The following is a 17,419-nucleotide window of genomic DNA, read 5'->3' on the forward strand; positions in this document are numbered from 1 at the left end:
GGTACATTCTTGTTTCTTCTGCTTTATTGGCTTTTGCTAACCTGCACCTGTAACAACCCTAGGATGTGCATATGATGTCCTTCTTTCCTCTATGAGTATGTATTGTAGACCTTTTAATGAGGTAAAATGGGAGGAAAGGAAGAGAAGACACAACAAGACTATTCCCAGCAAGAAAGTGTTATATTTATCCTCAGAGATGTAGGCGTTTGCAAAACTCCCCTCTGTGTTCTCTTATGGGCTGCACGCTTCCAGCTAAATCTTTCTCCCTACAGTAAACATCCTCCCATTCCACAATTTTTGAAAAGGCCCTTTATGCTCTTTTTAAATTGCGGTCCTCTTAAAACGGTCAGACTGATTATTGTTCAAAAACAGTGTTCATCTTTGCTTCTTCTCTGTCACATCTGCTCTCCTGTTGTCTGTACTGACCTCTGACCTTCGACCCCCAGGATGCGGCAGCCCGGCCGCACACCCTGCGGAGGGTGCCCACTCTGCAGTGGATGGACAAGTCGAACAGCCTGGGTAAGCCTTCGCGCGTCTCCCGCCTGGAAGACCCTCCTCATGGCCCTGCTCATTGCCCTCATAGCCTCCTACCCACACACCCTTCTGTCTTCCTTCTCCACAGAGCCAAAGGACACCAGGTGCCTTTGTCTGTCTGCTTAGCAGGCTGCGCTAGCCAGGGCAACTTAGCTGACATGTCTCATCCTCTTGTATGCCTGGATTTTACTGACACAATTCTGACACAAAGTACTGCTGTGCTAGGGGGTTCAACAGCAGTGACCCATCCAAGATTTGAGCTTGCAACTACCTTGTCATGAGTCCTCTCCATGTTCCCTGATGACCAGGCCACATATCTGCAGGTGCTGAGCACTTTAAGGTCAGAGTAAGGTCAGCTGACCATTCCCGAGCAGCACCTGGTGCCTTTGCCTAAGCTCTAAACTAGCCAGACTGAAAAGCCTCACGCTGCCCCTCCGTAACCCGCCCCGCCCCGACCCGAGAGCCATGACCGCGTGTCTCCCTGTGTCTCTGGCAGACGAGGAGCAGACGTCCTCCGAGCTAGCAGACCTGTGGTGGCTAAGGCGCAGGAAAAAGAGAGCTGTGAGTACCGTCCCCTACAGATGTACCATAATGCACTGCGCTGAAAAGGACCCTGCTGGACCCGAGCACCAACGCCTCAGCGTTGCCCTCCACTACTCCCTCCCTCTTTCCCTCTATCGATCTCTCTCCTCAGTCTCCCTTTTCCTCTCTGTACTGTCTCTCTCCTCTCTCCTCACTCACTGCATTGTAGCACTTCTCATCACTTTATTAGATGCACGTTTATACTCTCACTGTGTAAATCAGTCGCTCTGGGCGAGAGCATGTGCAGAGTGACTGAATAAAAATGGCGATGGCTCTCCCTCTCAGCTCTGCTCTCACTTCTCTCTCTCTGCCTTTTTCCTCTTTGTTTTCATTCCCTCGCTTCTTCTTTGTTTCTTGCTCTGTCTTCTCTCTCTCCTTTTTCTCTCGTCACCCTCTCTCCCTTCTCTATCTGTCGTCCTGTCCCTCTCTCTCCCTCTCTTTCTTCCCATCCTTTTGTAGTTTGCGTGCAGTTTCCCTCGAGAGAGTTGAACCATTGAAGTGTTGATAGTCTGTTGTCTGTTGTTTAGTCTGTGTAGCTGTTAGGTCTGTGAGTGTTTGGTTCATTCCTGAGAGGGGAGTGCGGCCTTGCGGTGGCGGGTCGCTGGTTGTTTGTTCTGCTTGCCTGAAGCTGTGCTTGGTCTGACGCCAGATGCCGCGCAACGTGTTTGAGGAGATGAAGTATCTGGAGATCATGATTGTCAGTGACCACAACACGGTGGGTGACCCCGTCCCACATACACTTGCACAGATACATACGCATGCATGTACGCACACACACACACACACACACACACACACACACACACACACACACACACACACACACACACACACACACACACATACATATACACATACATAGATATGCATGCGTGGAAAGGAATTACTCTCACAGAGCTGTGAATAGAGGATTTGTAACTGTATCACTGAGATGTAACAGTCTAGAGGACCATGTGAATCTTAAAGCTTCCACTTTTATTATACAAGGAGGGAGCAGTGACACGGAAAAGGTGAAATTGGGAACTATGGATGGGGCACAGTATATAGGATACCACTCAGCCATAGCCTACAGTTACTGTGGTATGAAATGGAAATTGTAACACAGAAGATCAGCGATGCATGTAGAAAGGGCTTCTCCATCGCAAACAGGGCTCTTTATGGGTCTGAGGAATGTACACCACTGCTCTGTTCGACTGATAAATGAAGCAGCAACTCATATTAGTTCCTTCACGTCAAGTGTCGCAGAACGTCCTTCCGCGTTAATGCTAACTATTGATTGTTGTCATGTATTGCCCGCAGTAGGGTGAAGCAATGCCATGGATTACACAAAAACACCTGATTTTTTGCTCTGTTTTCCAGACATGGTGAAAGCACTGTGCTCTGTGTGTGTGTGTGTGTGTGTGTGTGTGTGTGTGTGTGTGAGATATTCTCCAGCCAAATGATGTGTCTAAGTGGGGCGTGCAGCCTAGCCCAAGCGTGTCTTAGTCGACCCCCATATTCCTCTGCTGTGATTTTCTACAACTTGCAGTACAAGAGACTCAAGTCCAAGCAGCACACCAAGAACCTCGCCAAGTCTGTGGTCAACTTGGTCGATGCCGTGAGTATCCTCCTCTTTCTGCGCTGCCTGTTCCCCTTTTAACCCCTTCAGGCCTGCTTCACCCCACCTTCCCAGCCTCCTTCACTGCAGTCTGTCTGACGGTCTGACTGTCTGTCTGTCTGTGCTGACTGAAGGTGTGCAGAATGCAAGACCAGGCAGTGATATTGAGAAAAAATTTAAAAAGACATCAAACATTTCCATGAGGAAAGAGTTTTTGAGTTTTTGTGTTGCCTGTTTCATTTAATTTGGGTGTTTTCATTACAGTTAACTAGTGAAATGTAGCTGTGTTAATATTTTATGAATATTTGACTTGATCCCATATTTATTTAGCATGATACAAGCCCCTGGTCTGGACACTCATTAGTGTCATCCCTCCAATCAGATATTTAAGGAGCAGCTGCACACACGTGTGGTCCTGGTTGCCATGGAGATATGGACAGAGAAGGATCAGATTCCTGTGAGCGTGAAACCCTTGGACATGCTCAGGGACCTTTCCAAGTACCGGCAACACAGCATCAAGCAGCACGCTGACGCTGTCCACCTCTTCTCGTAGGTACCCCCTCTGCCCCCTCCGCCCAACCACCGATCAGACTACAACCAGGAATAGCCAATCATCAGTCAGAGCCCAGTCATGTATAGTCAGTCACCAGTCAGACTCCAATCAGGTGCAGCCAATCACCAGTCAGACTCCAATCAGATGTAGCCAATCGCCAGTCAGACTCCAATCAGATGCAGCCAATCACCAGTCAGACTCCAATCCATGTAGCCAATGACCAGTCAGACCGCAGTCAGGTGGTCTGTGGTCTGTGACGTTCTCCTACTGCCACTTGTGTCCATCAGTAACCCCAATTTTTTTTAGAAGTAGTTTCTGTCTTCGTATTTTTTTCTGTTTTTCTGAGAAAGATGTGCGAAAGGACTCACGCCGGTGTGTCTCGCCCTTGCAGCAGCGTGATGTTCCACCATCGCAGGAGCAGCGCAGCGTATTTCGGGGGCGTGTGCTCGGTGAGCCGCGGGGTTGGGGTGAACGAGGTGAGCTTCTGTCCCGGCTGCGTGACAAACATTACCAGCGACGGCTCCATTCAGTCTGATCAATCAAACGCTCTGTGGTGGCTTCTCTCTGCCCGCTGCAGTACGGCTCCACCTGGACCATGGGAGCCTCTCTCTCTCAGAGCCTCGCCCAAAACCTGGGGATCCAGTGGGACCCGGCGTCCAAGAGAAGTACGCCTGAAAACGCCCGCATTCGCCTGCCCATGACAATATACTCGCTTGTGCGTGTGGATACACGCCTGTGTGCGCACATGCACACCTCTGCTCACCAGTGCTCCCATCTTTGCACGCTTGTATTCACAGAGGAGAAAAGAAGTGTCTTACTGTTTATTTTCATTATTCTCTTATTACTGGATGTCTCAGCGCAGAGTGTAGCCTTTTTAAAAAGAAGCTGTTGATGTGTAATAGTGAACTGTGAGGATGCTGAGAATGAAGGTGATCCCGGGTAAAACTGTTGTTTCTCACAGAGGAGTGCGGCTGCACCGAATCGTGGGTGGGGTGCATCATGGAGGATACTGGGTAATGTGTTCCCTCTGCTGCCGCACACACATGCAGAATACTCACACAGACACACGCATACACACACACACACACACACACACACACACAAAACCCACACAAAAACAAAAACAAAGTACGAGAGCCCTGCACCGAGGCGACCGACTGTGGTGCCATCTTGTTAATCTGTTAATTCTGAAATCTCTCTGATGTTGCCTGTACTTTCCAACACTAGAACTCCAGCACTGGAATCTAGATTTGGCCTAAACTTCATTACTACACCTAGAACACTTAACTCAAGCAGACCTGAATCACGCTTTCACAGGCCCTTGAGAGCTCAGTTCTTCCAGGAAATCATACTCATTGCAAGGTTCTGTGTCAATGCCCTGTGCTACAGTAATGCTTTGTGTCAGTGCCCTGTGTTACATTAATGCCCTGTGTCAATGCACTGTGCTAATGCTCTGTACTAGTCATCTGTGGCAGTTGCTTGTGCTCCTGTACCTACGCCATGTGTTAATGCCCTGAGTAAACAGGTCCTGCACCATTGCCCTGCATTGATGTCAGGTTGTACTCGACTCTCTCAGAGTGCAGCACCCGCGCAAGTTCTCCAAGTGCAGCATCACCGACTACAAGGAGTTCCTGCTGAAGGGCGGGGGGTCCTGCCTCTTCAACAGGCCGACCAAGGTGAGTCCCGCGCCCGCCACGCTCCCGCCGACCCGGCTGGCCGCGCTCTCACACGCGGGCTCCTGTGTTGCAGCTGTTCGAGGCGACCGAGTGCGGGAACGGCTACGTGGAGGTGGGGGAGGAGTGCGACTGCGGCACCAGAGTGGTGAGACGCCGTGTCACGCCGTCGTCACGGTTACCCCTGCACGAGCGCGTCAGAAACCTAAGAGCTGCGTGTACATGTGTGTGTGTGTGTGTGTGCGTGTGTGTGTGGGTATTGTGTGTGTGTTTCAGGAGTGCTACAAGAACTGCTGTAAGAAGTGCTCTCTGTCCAATGGTGCCCACTGTAGTGATGGGCCCTGTTGCAACAGCACCTGCCTGGTAAGACCTGTGTCATTACGAACACCTGGTTGCTTAAACTACAAACACAAATACAAATTCATCAGTGCAAGTAACCTTGTGGCTCTCGCTTTCTCTCAGTTCTACCCCCGCGGTTACAGTTGCCGCTACGCAGTGAACGACTGCGACATTTCAGAGACCTGCTCAGGTGACTCAGGACAGGTGGGTAATCCGGCAGGTGCACCCCCTCCCATCCCTGCCCCCCTACTTTTTCGAAGAATTGACATTGTCAGTGTCCCAGATATCTGCTGTTCTGTCCTGTAATAAGCTCATACATGTTTTCCAATGATTGTTTCTGCAGTGTCCTCCAAACCTGCACAAGCAGGATGGCTACCCCTGTCAGCTCAACCAGGTGGGCATTGCAGCTGCAGATATATCCCTTACCGGGAGGTCAAAGGTCACTGCACATCCCTCTGACACTCAGTCTTGTTGTTGTCTTTTTTTGCTGTTGCAGGGCCGCTGCTACAATGGGGAATGCAAGACCAGAGAAAACCAGTGTAAATACATCTGGGGCCCAAGTGAGTAGAGCACCATCAGAGCTGCGTAGCTGGAGATGCTAACACTGACCTGGAATGGCGCCCTTGGGACAGCTGACAGTGCTCCTGGGAGACTGTAATCAGCATTTACAGATTACTGTAAATTACTCTAGATTTCTATAGATCACCGTAGATCACTACAGATCATTCTCTATTACTGTAGATTAGATTAGGGCACTTTAGATTACTGTAGATTACTTTAGATTGCTCCAGGTCACTTTAGATTACTCTAGATTACTATAGATTACTTTATTGTGTTCACAAGATGACAGTACAGCTACAGAAAGAGGATATGCAGTTTGTAGCATATTACTGAGGACGTGTCTGATCAATAGTTGGAGTCTTGCTACAACGGCGCTCTGCCATTTTTCTGCCATGAGGAAAAAGTGCGGATGCAGTGAACATTCTCTGGTCTTTAAATCATCTGGATGCGTTATCCTGCTCACTGAGTCCTCTGTGTCAGCCAGTCCTCTTACTGTAAAGACAAGCGTTTCTGTTCCATAGGGCTAGTTTTCTTGTGGGGGGGGGGGGGGGGGGTGTCAATGCTACACAGATACAATGATCTGATCCTCATATGATCTGGATGACTCATCTTGTCCACTGAACCCACCATATCATTCGAGTTGCATTCTGATGAGTTCAGTTAATCTCTGCAGCTGCACAGCACCATATATCCAAAAAAAAAACCAGGCCCACGATAACTGTATGTCTGTTACTCAGACATAACTATACGGGGGTGTGAATATATGGATTTGTAAGACTATTGTATTTATACCTCCTCCACATCTCCTGTGGAGAAGATTGGGAGAGTGCAAGCAAGTGTGACACATATCAGACAAAAAAAAAACATTTTTTGCGCATTGTGCATGTTTCTGTGTTCATTTGTTTTGTTGATACATAAACTGACAAATCTTTGGCACTTGTGATGCCTATTAGTAGTTTGAAACAATGGGATGAAGCCCAGTAAGACAAATAGCTGAAAACTGTGTCAGCAAAATACATGAGTGTTTAAGAAGTTGAAAGGAAACAGTTTGGTTAAAGCAGAACAGTGTCTTGTGTTCGTTGCTTCTAGTTTTTACACTGGCTGCATCACACACTTCTTTAAACACGGACGAACTGTTGTGTAAAAATATAAAAAACTAACAAACTGCAGTCAACTATCATTTTCTGGATCCGATTTGAGATTGAATTATATACATTTGAGTGTCTTATTTCACTTGCAATGGAAAACAAGAAATGTCATGATTTTTTTTTTCAATATTTTTACAAAATACTGGAGTCCGTAGTGGTCAGGAAATATGTTAGCACAGGGACTCATGGGAAAAAAGAGTTAGTCTCAGTGTATCTCCTCTGTCCTGTCTGTGATCAGAGGCCGGAGGCTCTGAGAAGTTCTGCTACGAGAAGCTCAACACGGAGGGGACGGAGAAAGGCAACTGCGGGAGGGACGGAGACAAATGGGTCCAGTGTGGCAAGCAGTGAGTTTCAATTCACCCGTCGCTGCAACGTTAGGGCAACGTTCCCGTAAAGCTGCTGTCCTGCAGTCATTCTGCAGCGTTTATGGCATCTTGCTCCAACATCACTGTGTGTACACAAGCATGTGCACTTCTTTTTGGTTGTCGTCTTTGGAGCCGCCCATGCAAGTTTACACAGCACATACTTTTTTGTTTTTTTTGCTTGATCTCCTTTTTCTCCTAATTTTGGATTCACTAATTGTACACTAGGCTCATCGCTGGGCACCTTGCCACTGTTGTCACCAAGGGACTTTGCAGGCACCTCATAAGCCTATAGAGGGATACACACACATACCCTGAGGCTGGAGGCCTGTGGGCTGCTGGTCATTGTTAGCGGTTGAGACGGCTGGGCTTGAATTGGGGTTGTAGGGCTGGACCTGTGCTCAAAACAAGTGCCTCAGCTGCCTGTGCCACTTTGGAGCCTGGCATACATATTTTAAAAATACTCTAACCCACATATATGGGTTGAGTTCCTTGCTCAAGGCTACAATAGCATTGTCTGCTTGAATGTCAACTTACAACCTTCTGGTTTCAAGCACAGCTCCCAATCCACTGCCCAGCTGAGACACAACTAAGTCACAATGTTAATGTGTGCTAGAGGTAGCTTCTTCATCTGAGCAGCTGTGTCCACCACATAGCAATCTCCCCATGTGTTTCTGTCTCTCCCCCTCTTAATGTCTTTCTCTCTCTCTGTCTTGCTTGCCCTCTCTCTCTGCAGTGACGTGTTTTGTGGATATCTGCTCTGCACCAACATCGGGCGAACCCCTCGCATCGGCCTGATGAAGGGTGACATCACGCCCACCTCCTTCAACCACCAGGGAAAGCTGGTGGACTGCAGGTCAGAGCTACCCCATCGCCTGTCGCCACAACCTCCCTGATCAGGGCAACACACTGCCCTCCCCCAACCTCTCTGATCAGGGCAACACACTGCCCTCCCCCCACCTCCCTGATCAGGGCAACACACTGCCCTCCCCCCACCTCTCTGATCAGGACAATACTGTCCCACAGTGCACACTAGCACAACTGGTGATCAGGGCAGCACACTGCCCCACTAACCTCTCTGATCAGGGCAACAGACAGTAGCAACAGCCCTGGGATGTCACGCCTGTTTGCCTTCACCATCTCTGCTACATTATTTCCTATGTGCCCCCCTCCTCTCTATCCTCCTGTCCCCATCCCTCCCCCTCCCTCTACCCCTGCTATCACTCCTGTTCTCCGCTCCATCTCCCACACCCACTCTCCCCCTCCCTTGCCCTCCCTCTTTACCCTTCCCTCCTTTCCGTATCCCTCTTCCTCTCCCTCTCATCCCCACTATTGCCCTCCTCCTCTCCCCTCCTCTCTCGATCCCCCCCCCCTCCCCCGTCTCCGGCCGCAGTGGTGGGCACGTGCTCCTGGATGACGAGACTGACCTGGGCTACGTAGAGGACGGGACACCGTGTGGGCCGTCCATGATGTGCCTTGACCGCAAGTGTCTGCCCATCCAGTCCCTTAACATGAGTGCCTGCCCCAGTGGCTCCAATGGCCAGGTGTGCTCCGCCCACGGGGTGAGTCACTCCAAGCCTCCCGCCCACTGGGCGTGTCCAAATATGCCCCCACCGACCGGGTGAGTTCAGGTGTGCAGCCCTTCTGTTTACGCCCGGGCCTTACTTCCTTGTGCCTCACTTCCTGCCGTCTCTCCGGGGTAGGTGTGCAATAACGAGGCGACATGTACCTGCGACGCCACCTGGGCGGGGACGGACTGCAGCATGCCCGACCCCCCAAAGGAGCCGGCCCAGACTGAGGACGACGGCCCCAAGGGTTTGTCCGCTTCGTTCTCACCTAGTGCTCAGAGCCGCAGACACAGCTAGGCAGCATCACTGCAGAGGCACACTTCTCTGAGTTACATGCTCACCTTATGGCTTATGGGATTCAGTCATTATAACACTCTACATGTAAGTTTTTGCTCACAGATGAAGCAGCCATACCGCCCTGTTACTTTCCCCTGACTGACGGCATAAGCCAAGTGGAGCTGGACACGGTTGGTACTTGGATGGGAGACCTCCCAGGACATGCTGATGGCTGTCTGGAGGCACAGTCTCCCCTCTGGGCCAAGCAGAAGACCAATTCCCCAGTGCAGTGATAGGGACACTGTGCGGTGTGTCAGACGAGACTTTAAACTGAGATCGTAACTCAGCGCGGTCAGCAAAAACCCCCGTGCGGTTTTTGGGGATTTCATTAGGCTGTCTTGGGCAAATTCCAAATCAAGCTTGTTCAACTGGCTGGGGGTATGTATTTTACTCCATAATTCACTCCCTCTGCACCTCAGCGGATGTGTGGTTAGCACTCTGGCACAGCATAGCTGCCACGCATTAGCCAGGCTGGTGCTACACATTAGTGGAGGCTGAGGGGAGTCACTTTCCTCTTCACTGTAAAGCACTTTGAGTTTATTGAAAGGCCCTATACAAAAAGCAATCCATCGCGCGCAACCTGATCAAGCAAGAACAATCAATAATTGGACCGTGGTCCTGTCAGCTGTAGGCAGCTATAGACGGCAGGATGACCTCCTGGTGTTACCCAGTCTGTGCACTGATGTCTCCGTGAGGCAGCTCTCCATGCTCTAAGGTGTGAAGCTGCGTTTCAGTAACATGACCGCCCAGCCCTGCTTGGCCCCGCCCAAACCCCGCCCAGCCCCACCTAACACCGCCCTCACATCAGCAATTTACGGCATTCACACGTTTACACTGAGCACTAGCACAATTGCTGAATCAAAGATGAGTCCCATCATGTCCTATGCTCATTTGATTATTTGTTCATTTGCAGTGACGATGCAGTGGAGTTGGGTGGGGGGGTTGGGAGGGCATGCCGACAAGGAGTGTTTATTCCTGAGAAGGGCGCTTGTGTGGGCGGGGGTCAAAGGGTTTGGGAGGGACAGTGGGTGGGGGTTGCATGGGGGGGGAGGGAGGGGGGTCAGCAAGAGGAGAACGTGGTTGACAGTCGCTCCAAGGAGACAGACCACCCAACCCCTTGTCACACAGCAGCTGAGGAATTAGTGCTTCTTTTTGCTTGTCAGGTGGTGATAATGTTCTCTGTTGATTGCCCCTTTTCCTTCCTGTGCAGTGAGCATAGCCACTAACAGGCTGATAGGGGCAGTAGCAGGGACTATTCTGGCCCTGGGGGTGATATTTGGAGGCACGGGGTGGGGAATAGAGTAAGCATCTTTCTCCCTTTCACAGATCTTCCTCTCGTAGTGGTGCCTCCATGTCGGGGAGGGGTCACACGACCCAGCCTGAGCCCTGTGTATGTGTGGTTGTGCGTGCGCGTGCGTATGTGGCGTCGTTCCCTGTGGTGACCGTAATCAGTGTCGTTGTGATTGGACGTGTCGGTGTCATGTGATTTTCAATCAATGGCTTTCTTTGTGTTTCCTATTGTCATTATCACATTATTATTGTTATTATCGTTGTTGTTATTATTATTATGATTACTTGTGATGGAAGTATTTAACCCTCTCCTTACTGGGGCATGTGGGGCATGCACACTAAAAAAAAAAACAGAGGGAGTGAGATGGGACACAGGTGACCTCTCCAGGATTCGGAGGGGAGGGGTGGGCTGTGTGGATTGGTCTTCCTGAGAGAGCCTTCTGCTCAGGACCACATCTTCCTCATCCACAGACAGACTGTCTGCTGCTGTCACTGCCCCCTGCTGGAGCTCTATAAAACTGCACTGTAGGTAGTGTAGGGGCAGTAGGGACCACGATTCAGGGAGGTGACCACCAACTCATAAAGAGCCCAGAGTCTTTGTTAATTTTTTGTTTTTTACATTGGCACCCTTTTAACTGATTGCCAAACCCAAGCAAACAGATACGCAAACGGGTGAGGGGACGGTGTCGGGTGTGGGGGGAGCCGAATCTCTCCCTCGCTGATGTGGTTTCCACGGTTGCGCTTCGATGATGCGTGTCGAACGCAGCGACGTGGATGGCCTGCCCTTGTCCAAGGACACCCCAATAAATCAGTCAGCAGGGACAGTTTAAGTGAATCGGTTTACCCAAGGACGCCACCGCCCCCACCCCCAACCAAAGGTATGCAGCGTGGCAGGGCTTTGCCTGCACCCCGCCAATCCTCCTGCTGTTAGGGGATTTAGTTCTTTTTATGAGTGTTCGTTTTATTGTTTCATAACCCCCCACCACCCCACACACAAACCCCCACACTCACCGCATAGCTGCGGGGGGGGTCACAGACTTTTGCGATCTGTTGTAATGTATAAGAACTATATTATATATTCTGCCTACATTATCCCCAAGACTTCAGCGCAACAAGCAGTCTCAGTCACTGCGTGACAGCGGTGCCAATGACGAGTTGCCCTTGACTGCGCAGGACTGCAGTGCAGTGGATAAATTGCCCCATCACCGAGCAGGGCAGCAGTAGCTAGCAGTATCGATTCGGAGGTGGAAGCAAAGGCCATGGCCAGGAGAATAATTGATGGATAATATGGAGGTGTATGCTGCAGCATGCGAGAATACATGAGTCCACTTTCTCTTTAGAGTTGATGTGCTCCCTTGGTGTAGCCGTCTCTTGTTCTACCTTGTGCATAATCTTTCATTGTGAAGAGAACCTGGCTGCTCCAGGCTGGGTTTTCATGTCTCTCTCCCCGTAACCCTCCACAGGTCCTAGTGCCACCAATCTTATAATTGGCTCCATCGCGGGGGCCATCCTGGTGGCAGCCATTGTGCTTGGGGGGACAGGATGGGGCTTTAAGTAAGCAACACGCTGCATGCCTTCTCTCCCGTGATTCTGGCATCTATCCTGCTTATAGACACCAGGTTTTGAGCTTCTGCTACAGAGAACACACTCATATTCCATAATAGAGCCCGCCCGAGAAGGGCAGGAAGCCAGGTGAGGCCACACACCTGAGGGGTTTGGGTTCAGGAGCTGAGCAAGCTGAGAGTTAGGCCGGAGGGGACTGGGGGGAGTGGGGGGGAGTGGAGGAGGAGGAAGAGGTGATTTAGCGAAGTCAGCTTGAGGCGGCTGTAAAAAAAAAAATACAATAATAAACTACCCCTGTGAATCTGTAGCAGAACCTGAAACTCTCCAGGCTGGCCCAGCTCAAAGCTTGAAGTGCATGTGTCCTGAAACGGTTTCTCCATCAGAATGGAAGGCGTTTACGTCCGCGAGCTTAACAGACTAACCGCAAAAGCAGCAGAGAGAGAGCTGGCTGCCTTACGGTGTCAATTAGGCCAAAACTGCTCACGCTTCTGGAATGGGTTTCATGTAGTACGTTTTTAATGAAGTGTGTCAGATACTAAATCAATTGCGAGATTAGGTTTCCCTTAAAACCTAACTATAGACAAACACTCTCCAGATAGAAACCTGCTTCTAAATTGACCTACCAGAATAACTACATTTCACATAATATAATCATACCCATCAGCTGTTTGTTGACACTGTGAACAGTATGTTGTCTATAGAAAAGTATATCTTTGAATCGGTGAGCTAATCACAATAGGGGTGACACACCAATGGCTGGTTGCCTCTAGTTGTGGACTAGGTTTAGACTGGTAGCTTGTGCTGGTGTTAAGATGGAGAGGCAAGGCATTGAACAAGTGAACAAAATGCGAGGACATTGAAATACCTTTCCAAGGTGTTTCAGATGTGGCTGGTAGTTATGGCGTCTCTAGTTTTAGTTTTAGCATGGTTGTTTGTACTGGGATTAAGAATATTAGTAATTATTATTAGTAAGTATTATTAAGACAATTAAGACATTTAGCTCACTGCTAAGTCCAGTGTCATGTTCAAAGTCAGTGTCAGAGGCATGCATGTCACTTGTTTCACCTGGCACAGACACACACCTGAGACACTGCCTTCCATGGTCAGTTGGACGTAGTGCACCTCCATGGGCATTACATTAGCAGAATATGGCCATACATAGTGATAGCCTTGCGTAACTTCAGTTGTTAGGCCAGACAGGATGTGTAGTGACAATAGAGATAATATAGGCACAAATGGCAGAGTGAGCCAGTTACACACCCAGAGATTCTCCTGCAGTCAATCAAATTAGCGTTACTTTCTAGCATTGATCGCGCAGGGGAGATACAGACACGCGAGTCCCCGGCTCAAGTTCTGTCCATGAGAGGAGCTGCCTGAACTTCCTTTGCGTGCCTTTTTTGCTTTTTCCTTTGTGAATGGAAAACGTTTATAAACCTGTACGACCGAAGGGATTATGCGCTCATCGAAGCATGCGGGTCAGCATCAGCATCTTGGTTCTCGCCACCGGTAATCTCTGCATGTTGACTGGACCGAGCTGGGACTCAGTTAGTGATGGGTCAGGGCATCGCACAAAGGCTGGGCTCAACTCTGGAGACACCTGTTGGGTTTGACTGACTTGCCTCCACCGTTACCCTGATCTCTTGTCTCGATCCAACACTTGTTAGAGGGTGAGAGTTTATGCGGAGTGGCGCGAGAAGCCACGCCCAGTTTGTTGGCGTGCGAGCCTTTGTGCCATGGCTGGCCGCCACGCCCACCCGGATGGCCGGGCTCCGCCCCAGCGGGGCGGGGTAGGATCCTCGGAGCCGCCCGCCAGCCGCCATTGCTGCCTGCCTCACAGATCTGGTACAGACACAGTGCGCTGCACTGCATGCCCTCACACACAGCGATAGTGGCGTCTCATCCCCGCCCACTATTGGCACAGATGCATGCCAGACCGCAGAATGCCCCACATCAACCCACACTACGGGGAGGTTGTGCCACGCCCCTGTCGTCGTTGGTGTCGTTGTCGTTCCGTCGTTTGGTGTCGTTCGTGTTGTTGTGCGGTACCCTCTTACCCTGCCCCTTTATTTTTTACTTATTTTACATTAGCTGTATTTGTTTTGTTTTTTCTCCCTGGGGGTGGGGGGGGGGTAATATATTTTTAAGGAATATTTTTTTTGTTGAGGGATACACACGCATACGAATGAAAAAGACTCGCTGCTTGTTCCGCCTCGCGTCCCTGCGTTGGGAGAGCGAGGTTAACAGACTAGCGCTGCTCCTGTCCGAGACCGCCTAGCGCCAGCGAGGGGGCGGTGACAGCAGGGAAGTGGGCGGGGTTAACCTACTTTCAGATGGGCTTTGAAACCAAAGCATTGGTCACAGCGAGGGCTTGCGCTTCTTGGTATCAGCTCACATCCACTAGACTCACTCTATGGTAGATTCACAGGGACTAAAGCTCTCCCTTCTCCCCCTTCCCCTCATTAGTTAATGTCTTACAGTTGGCATTTGAAGCACAGTGAGAGGCAACAAAATAGACTCTGTGCCCTTTTCAAAGCAGCTAAAGTTTGCACTTGCCATACATCAGAAAGCATAGCTCCCATTGAAAAGCACTAACCTCTGACCATGCTTAGGTCCATTAAAGCCCAGGTGAATCTACCAGTAAGCAGAGTTACACTGCACTAACAACGAGAGGTTATCTCCGTGAGAGCCGCTAAGTGGTGCAAGGGGCAGGAGAGGTGTCTAATCTGTGCTCCGTGTGGTTCAGCAACTCGACCTGCACTAACTCCTGCCTCTTCTGTTTCCCTTGTTTCACCTCCCCCGCGATGACAAGAAATGTCAAGAAGCGGAGGTACGATCCCAACGCCAGCGCCATCTAGAGGAAAGGAGGCCGCGAGCATGGGGAGGATTCTCCTTGGGTTCATTAGTAATCCATTGCTGGACTGCACTTATTGCTGCCCTTTTATTGGCGTTAGTTTTACTTGAAGAAAATAAATTTAAAAAGACATAGAAGAAAAATAAACAACTTCCATCTTAGTCATATAGAAATGCAGCCCCTCTCAGTACACCAGCCCCCCCCCACCACCATCACACTCGTCTCCACTGCCCCCCTCCAGTTCAAGAACTCCCTTTTCAGACGTACCAGTACAGGGACTTTTGGGGGGGTGGGGGTCCACAAACCATCCTCTCAAAAAGAGGCATGACTTCCTGCACAGAGCTCAGACTCTGGCAAGGAGAAGCCAGAGGTAGATGGACCCTTTGCATGGCGGACGAAAGCCAAGAATACTAATACGCAAAATGAAAACAAAGCAAAAACAACGGATTGTCAAAACAGAGGAGAAAGCCACATCAAATAAAAAAATAAATAGAAGAATGGGAGGAAGAAGAAAGAACACCAGAGTGATGCCCAGCTAAGTCTCCACCTCTGTGCTTACACCCCTCTGCTGGGAGGTTATTTCAGCAGAGCCATGCCAGGTGCCTGTATCGTCTGGGTCTAGATAGACAGATGCTAAAGAAAAATAAGATCTTAGGATGGTATATAAAGGATGGAAAAGAGTTCTGTTATTGACTATTAAGGTGTCATTTTTACTCATTGACCGAAATTGCTTTTGTTTTACATTTTAGCATGTTGTATAGCGGGTGTTTTTGGCTATGTTAACGACAAAAAAAAGTTTGATCTTGGCCAAATAATCTCTACTAACACAACCATATAACGTGCAACCTGTCTGGGATTCAGCAGATTTACCAGGACTAGCCACCAAAATGTGCTGCGCTCTACGATGAACAGGTAACAGAGACAGGACTTGAGGGGTCAGAGGTCACACTGAGAGGGTGTATGTCATGTCTGGTTCAGAGGTCAGACAAAGGGGTCAAGTTACAGTCTCTGAATTACGTCACGTGGGGGTGTCTGAGCATATCTCAGCAGTGACGCAAAGCCAAAGAATTAAAGATGCAAATGTCTGGGTGTGGTCAAAAAAAACAGCACCCCTCTCCCTGGATTCAGTGCTTCCCTGACTTCAGATGCGCTGACATGGGTCAGGACTCAATAACAGTCTCCACTAACACCCTCTATACTGGCCTGGCCTTGTATAACTCATGAACTCTTACTAGAAAAACAAGCTCGGGCCTTGCTGGTTCACTGCATGAAAACACTATTCCGGGCTTAAAAAATCTGATAAGAGAGTCCCAAAAGCTGCAAAGAATATTTTACAAAAGATAGGTGCATGTCAACAATAAACCATATAACTTTTATTTACTATGCAAAGAAAGGTATTGCACAAGCTTATGGGTTAATAAATGTAACAATAACAATGATAATATTATTACCAATAAGGCAATCTTTTATATGCTTGGCCACTCCTACATCTGTCCTTTCATTTTATCTATTTAAACAGAAATTAAATGGATAACGGAGTTTATGTGTCCAAAGTTAAGAGACAGTGTCGTGTGCGTTACGAGACAAGTGTCGTGTACATCTGTGTGGAAGAGAGCAGGAAATGTGCTTTTTATTCGTGTCGACGAAGCCAGGGCAACTTTTCCCATCTGACATTTCCGACTGGTTAGAGAGACAGGTGGCTTTTTTTTTTCTTATCAGACTCCACTTCACAGAAAAGCTGACAGGTCTGTGTGTTCCATGTGCCGTTGTGTTGAGCCCCATCTCGTGTGCCTCTCCACACCGCTTCACCTTCAGATGGAAGACATTGAATAAAACGACTAAAGTATTTTACTCTGGGACCTCTGCCGTGTCTTTAATGAAGTGCCTTGCGGCTCTGTGTTTCCGGCTAACTTTCTGCTATGCGTTTTGCCGTCTTGACACGGTCACAACTGGTTAGCTGTAGAGCACATGCACCACTGAAACGGTGAGCCCTGCTCTGGTTCAAACTGCAGGGACAGTTCTGTGGTTCCGCTTTGCATCAAATGTCTGTAAAACCTTTCATGCCCCCTGCACCTAAATAGGTGTTACTCTGTATCTACATAGTAACTACTGCATATATAAACATCATGGACATTATATAAATGTAATCAAACAAACAACAAACGGTTCAACAACATAGAGAGTGCTCTGTAACTGTGTGAATGTATGCAGGACTTGCACTGTACCCATACAGTACTAGAGCTCTACTGTAAAGTGGGACCAGTTTTTTTGTCTCTCATCCTAGCTACCCTAGCTATTGTAGGCTATACTGCTCACAAGCTATATTTGTTATCTCAAAATAATTTCATGTGATTTCCTCAACAACATGTTTGGTTTAAGCTTAGATTTAAGCAAAGATTTAAGTTGTGCATGAAATAAGTAAACACTGACACTTTCCCTGGGGTTTCTGTATGCAATGGTTA

General features: G+C 49.1%; 1 protein-coding gene across 4 annotated transcripts in view; it reads left to right on the plus strand.

Annotated features, from left to right (window-relative positions):
* Nucleotides 1-16,937, plus strand: part of LOC118785442 (disintegrin and metalloproteinase domain-containing protein 23-like) — a 30,759-nt gene extending 13,822 nt beyond the window's left edge. The window contains exons 7-27 of one of the 4 annotated variants that reach the window (XR_005005292.1): nucleotides 447-519; nucleotides 1,031-1,095; nucleotides 1,766-1,831; nucleotides 2,645-2,713; nucleotides 3,096-3,262; nucleotides 3,658-3,742; nucleotides 3,844-3,931; nucleotides 4,228-4,279; nucleotides 4,843-4,942; nucleotides 5,016-5,087; nucleotides 5,216-5,302; nucleotides 5,402-5,482; nucleotides 5,622-5,672; nucleotides 5,775-5,838; nucleotides 7,226-7,331; nucleotides 8,086-8,205; nucleotides 8,743-8,911; nucleotides 9,053-9,164; nucleotides 12,007-12,097; nucleotides 13,771-13,948; nucleotides 14,916-16,937. Coding sequence is in view for 3 of the 4 variants with exons in the window: in XM_036540069.1 (XP_036395962.1) it covers nucleotides 447-519; nucleotides 1,031-1,095; nucleotides 1,766-1,831; nucleotides 2,645-2,713; nucleotides 3,096-3,262; nucleotides 3,658-3,742; nucleotides 3,844-3,931; nucleotides 4,228-4,279; nucleotides 4,843-4,942; nucleotides 5,016-5,087; nucleotides 5,216-5,302; nucleotides 5,402-5,482; nucleotides 5,622-5,672; nucleotides 5,775-5,838; nucleotides 7,226-7,331; nucleotides 8,086-8,205; nucleotides 8,743-8,911; nucleotides 9,053-9,164; nucleotides 12,007-12,097; nucleotides 14,916-14,961 (1,764 nt within the window). In the remaining variant the exon portion in view is untranslated. Of the gene's footprint in view, nucleotides 1-446; nucleotides 520-1,030; nucleotides 1,096-1,765; nucleotides 1,832-2,644; nucleotides 2,714-3,095; nucleotides 3,263-3,657; nucleotides 3,743-3,843; nucleotides 3,932-4,227; nucleotides 4,280-4,842; nucleotides 4,943-5,015; nucleotides 5,088-5,215; nucleotides 5,303-5,401; nucleotides 5,483-5,621; nucleotides 5,673-5,774; nucleotides 5,839-7,225; nucleotides 7,332-8,085; nucleotides 8,206-8,742; nucleotides 8,912-9,052; nucleotides 9,165-10,463; nucleotides 12,098-13,770; nucleotides 14,162-14,915 lie in introns of those variants that run through there. The other 3 variants (XM_036540069.1, XM_036540070.1, XM_036540071.1) reach the window with 3 other exon arrangements.
* The last annotated feature ends 482 nt before the right edge of the window (nucleotides 16,938-17,419 follow it).

This window comes from Megalops cyprinoides, chromosome 11 (genome assembly GCF_013368585.1).
Source record: "Megalops cyprinoides isolate fMegCyp1 chromosome 11, fMegCyp1.pri, whole genome shotgun sequence".
Taxonomy (NCBI): Eukaryota; Metazoa; Chordata; class Actinopteri; order Elopiformes; family Megalopidae; genus Megalops; species Megalops cyprinoides.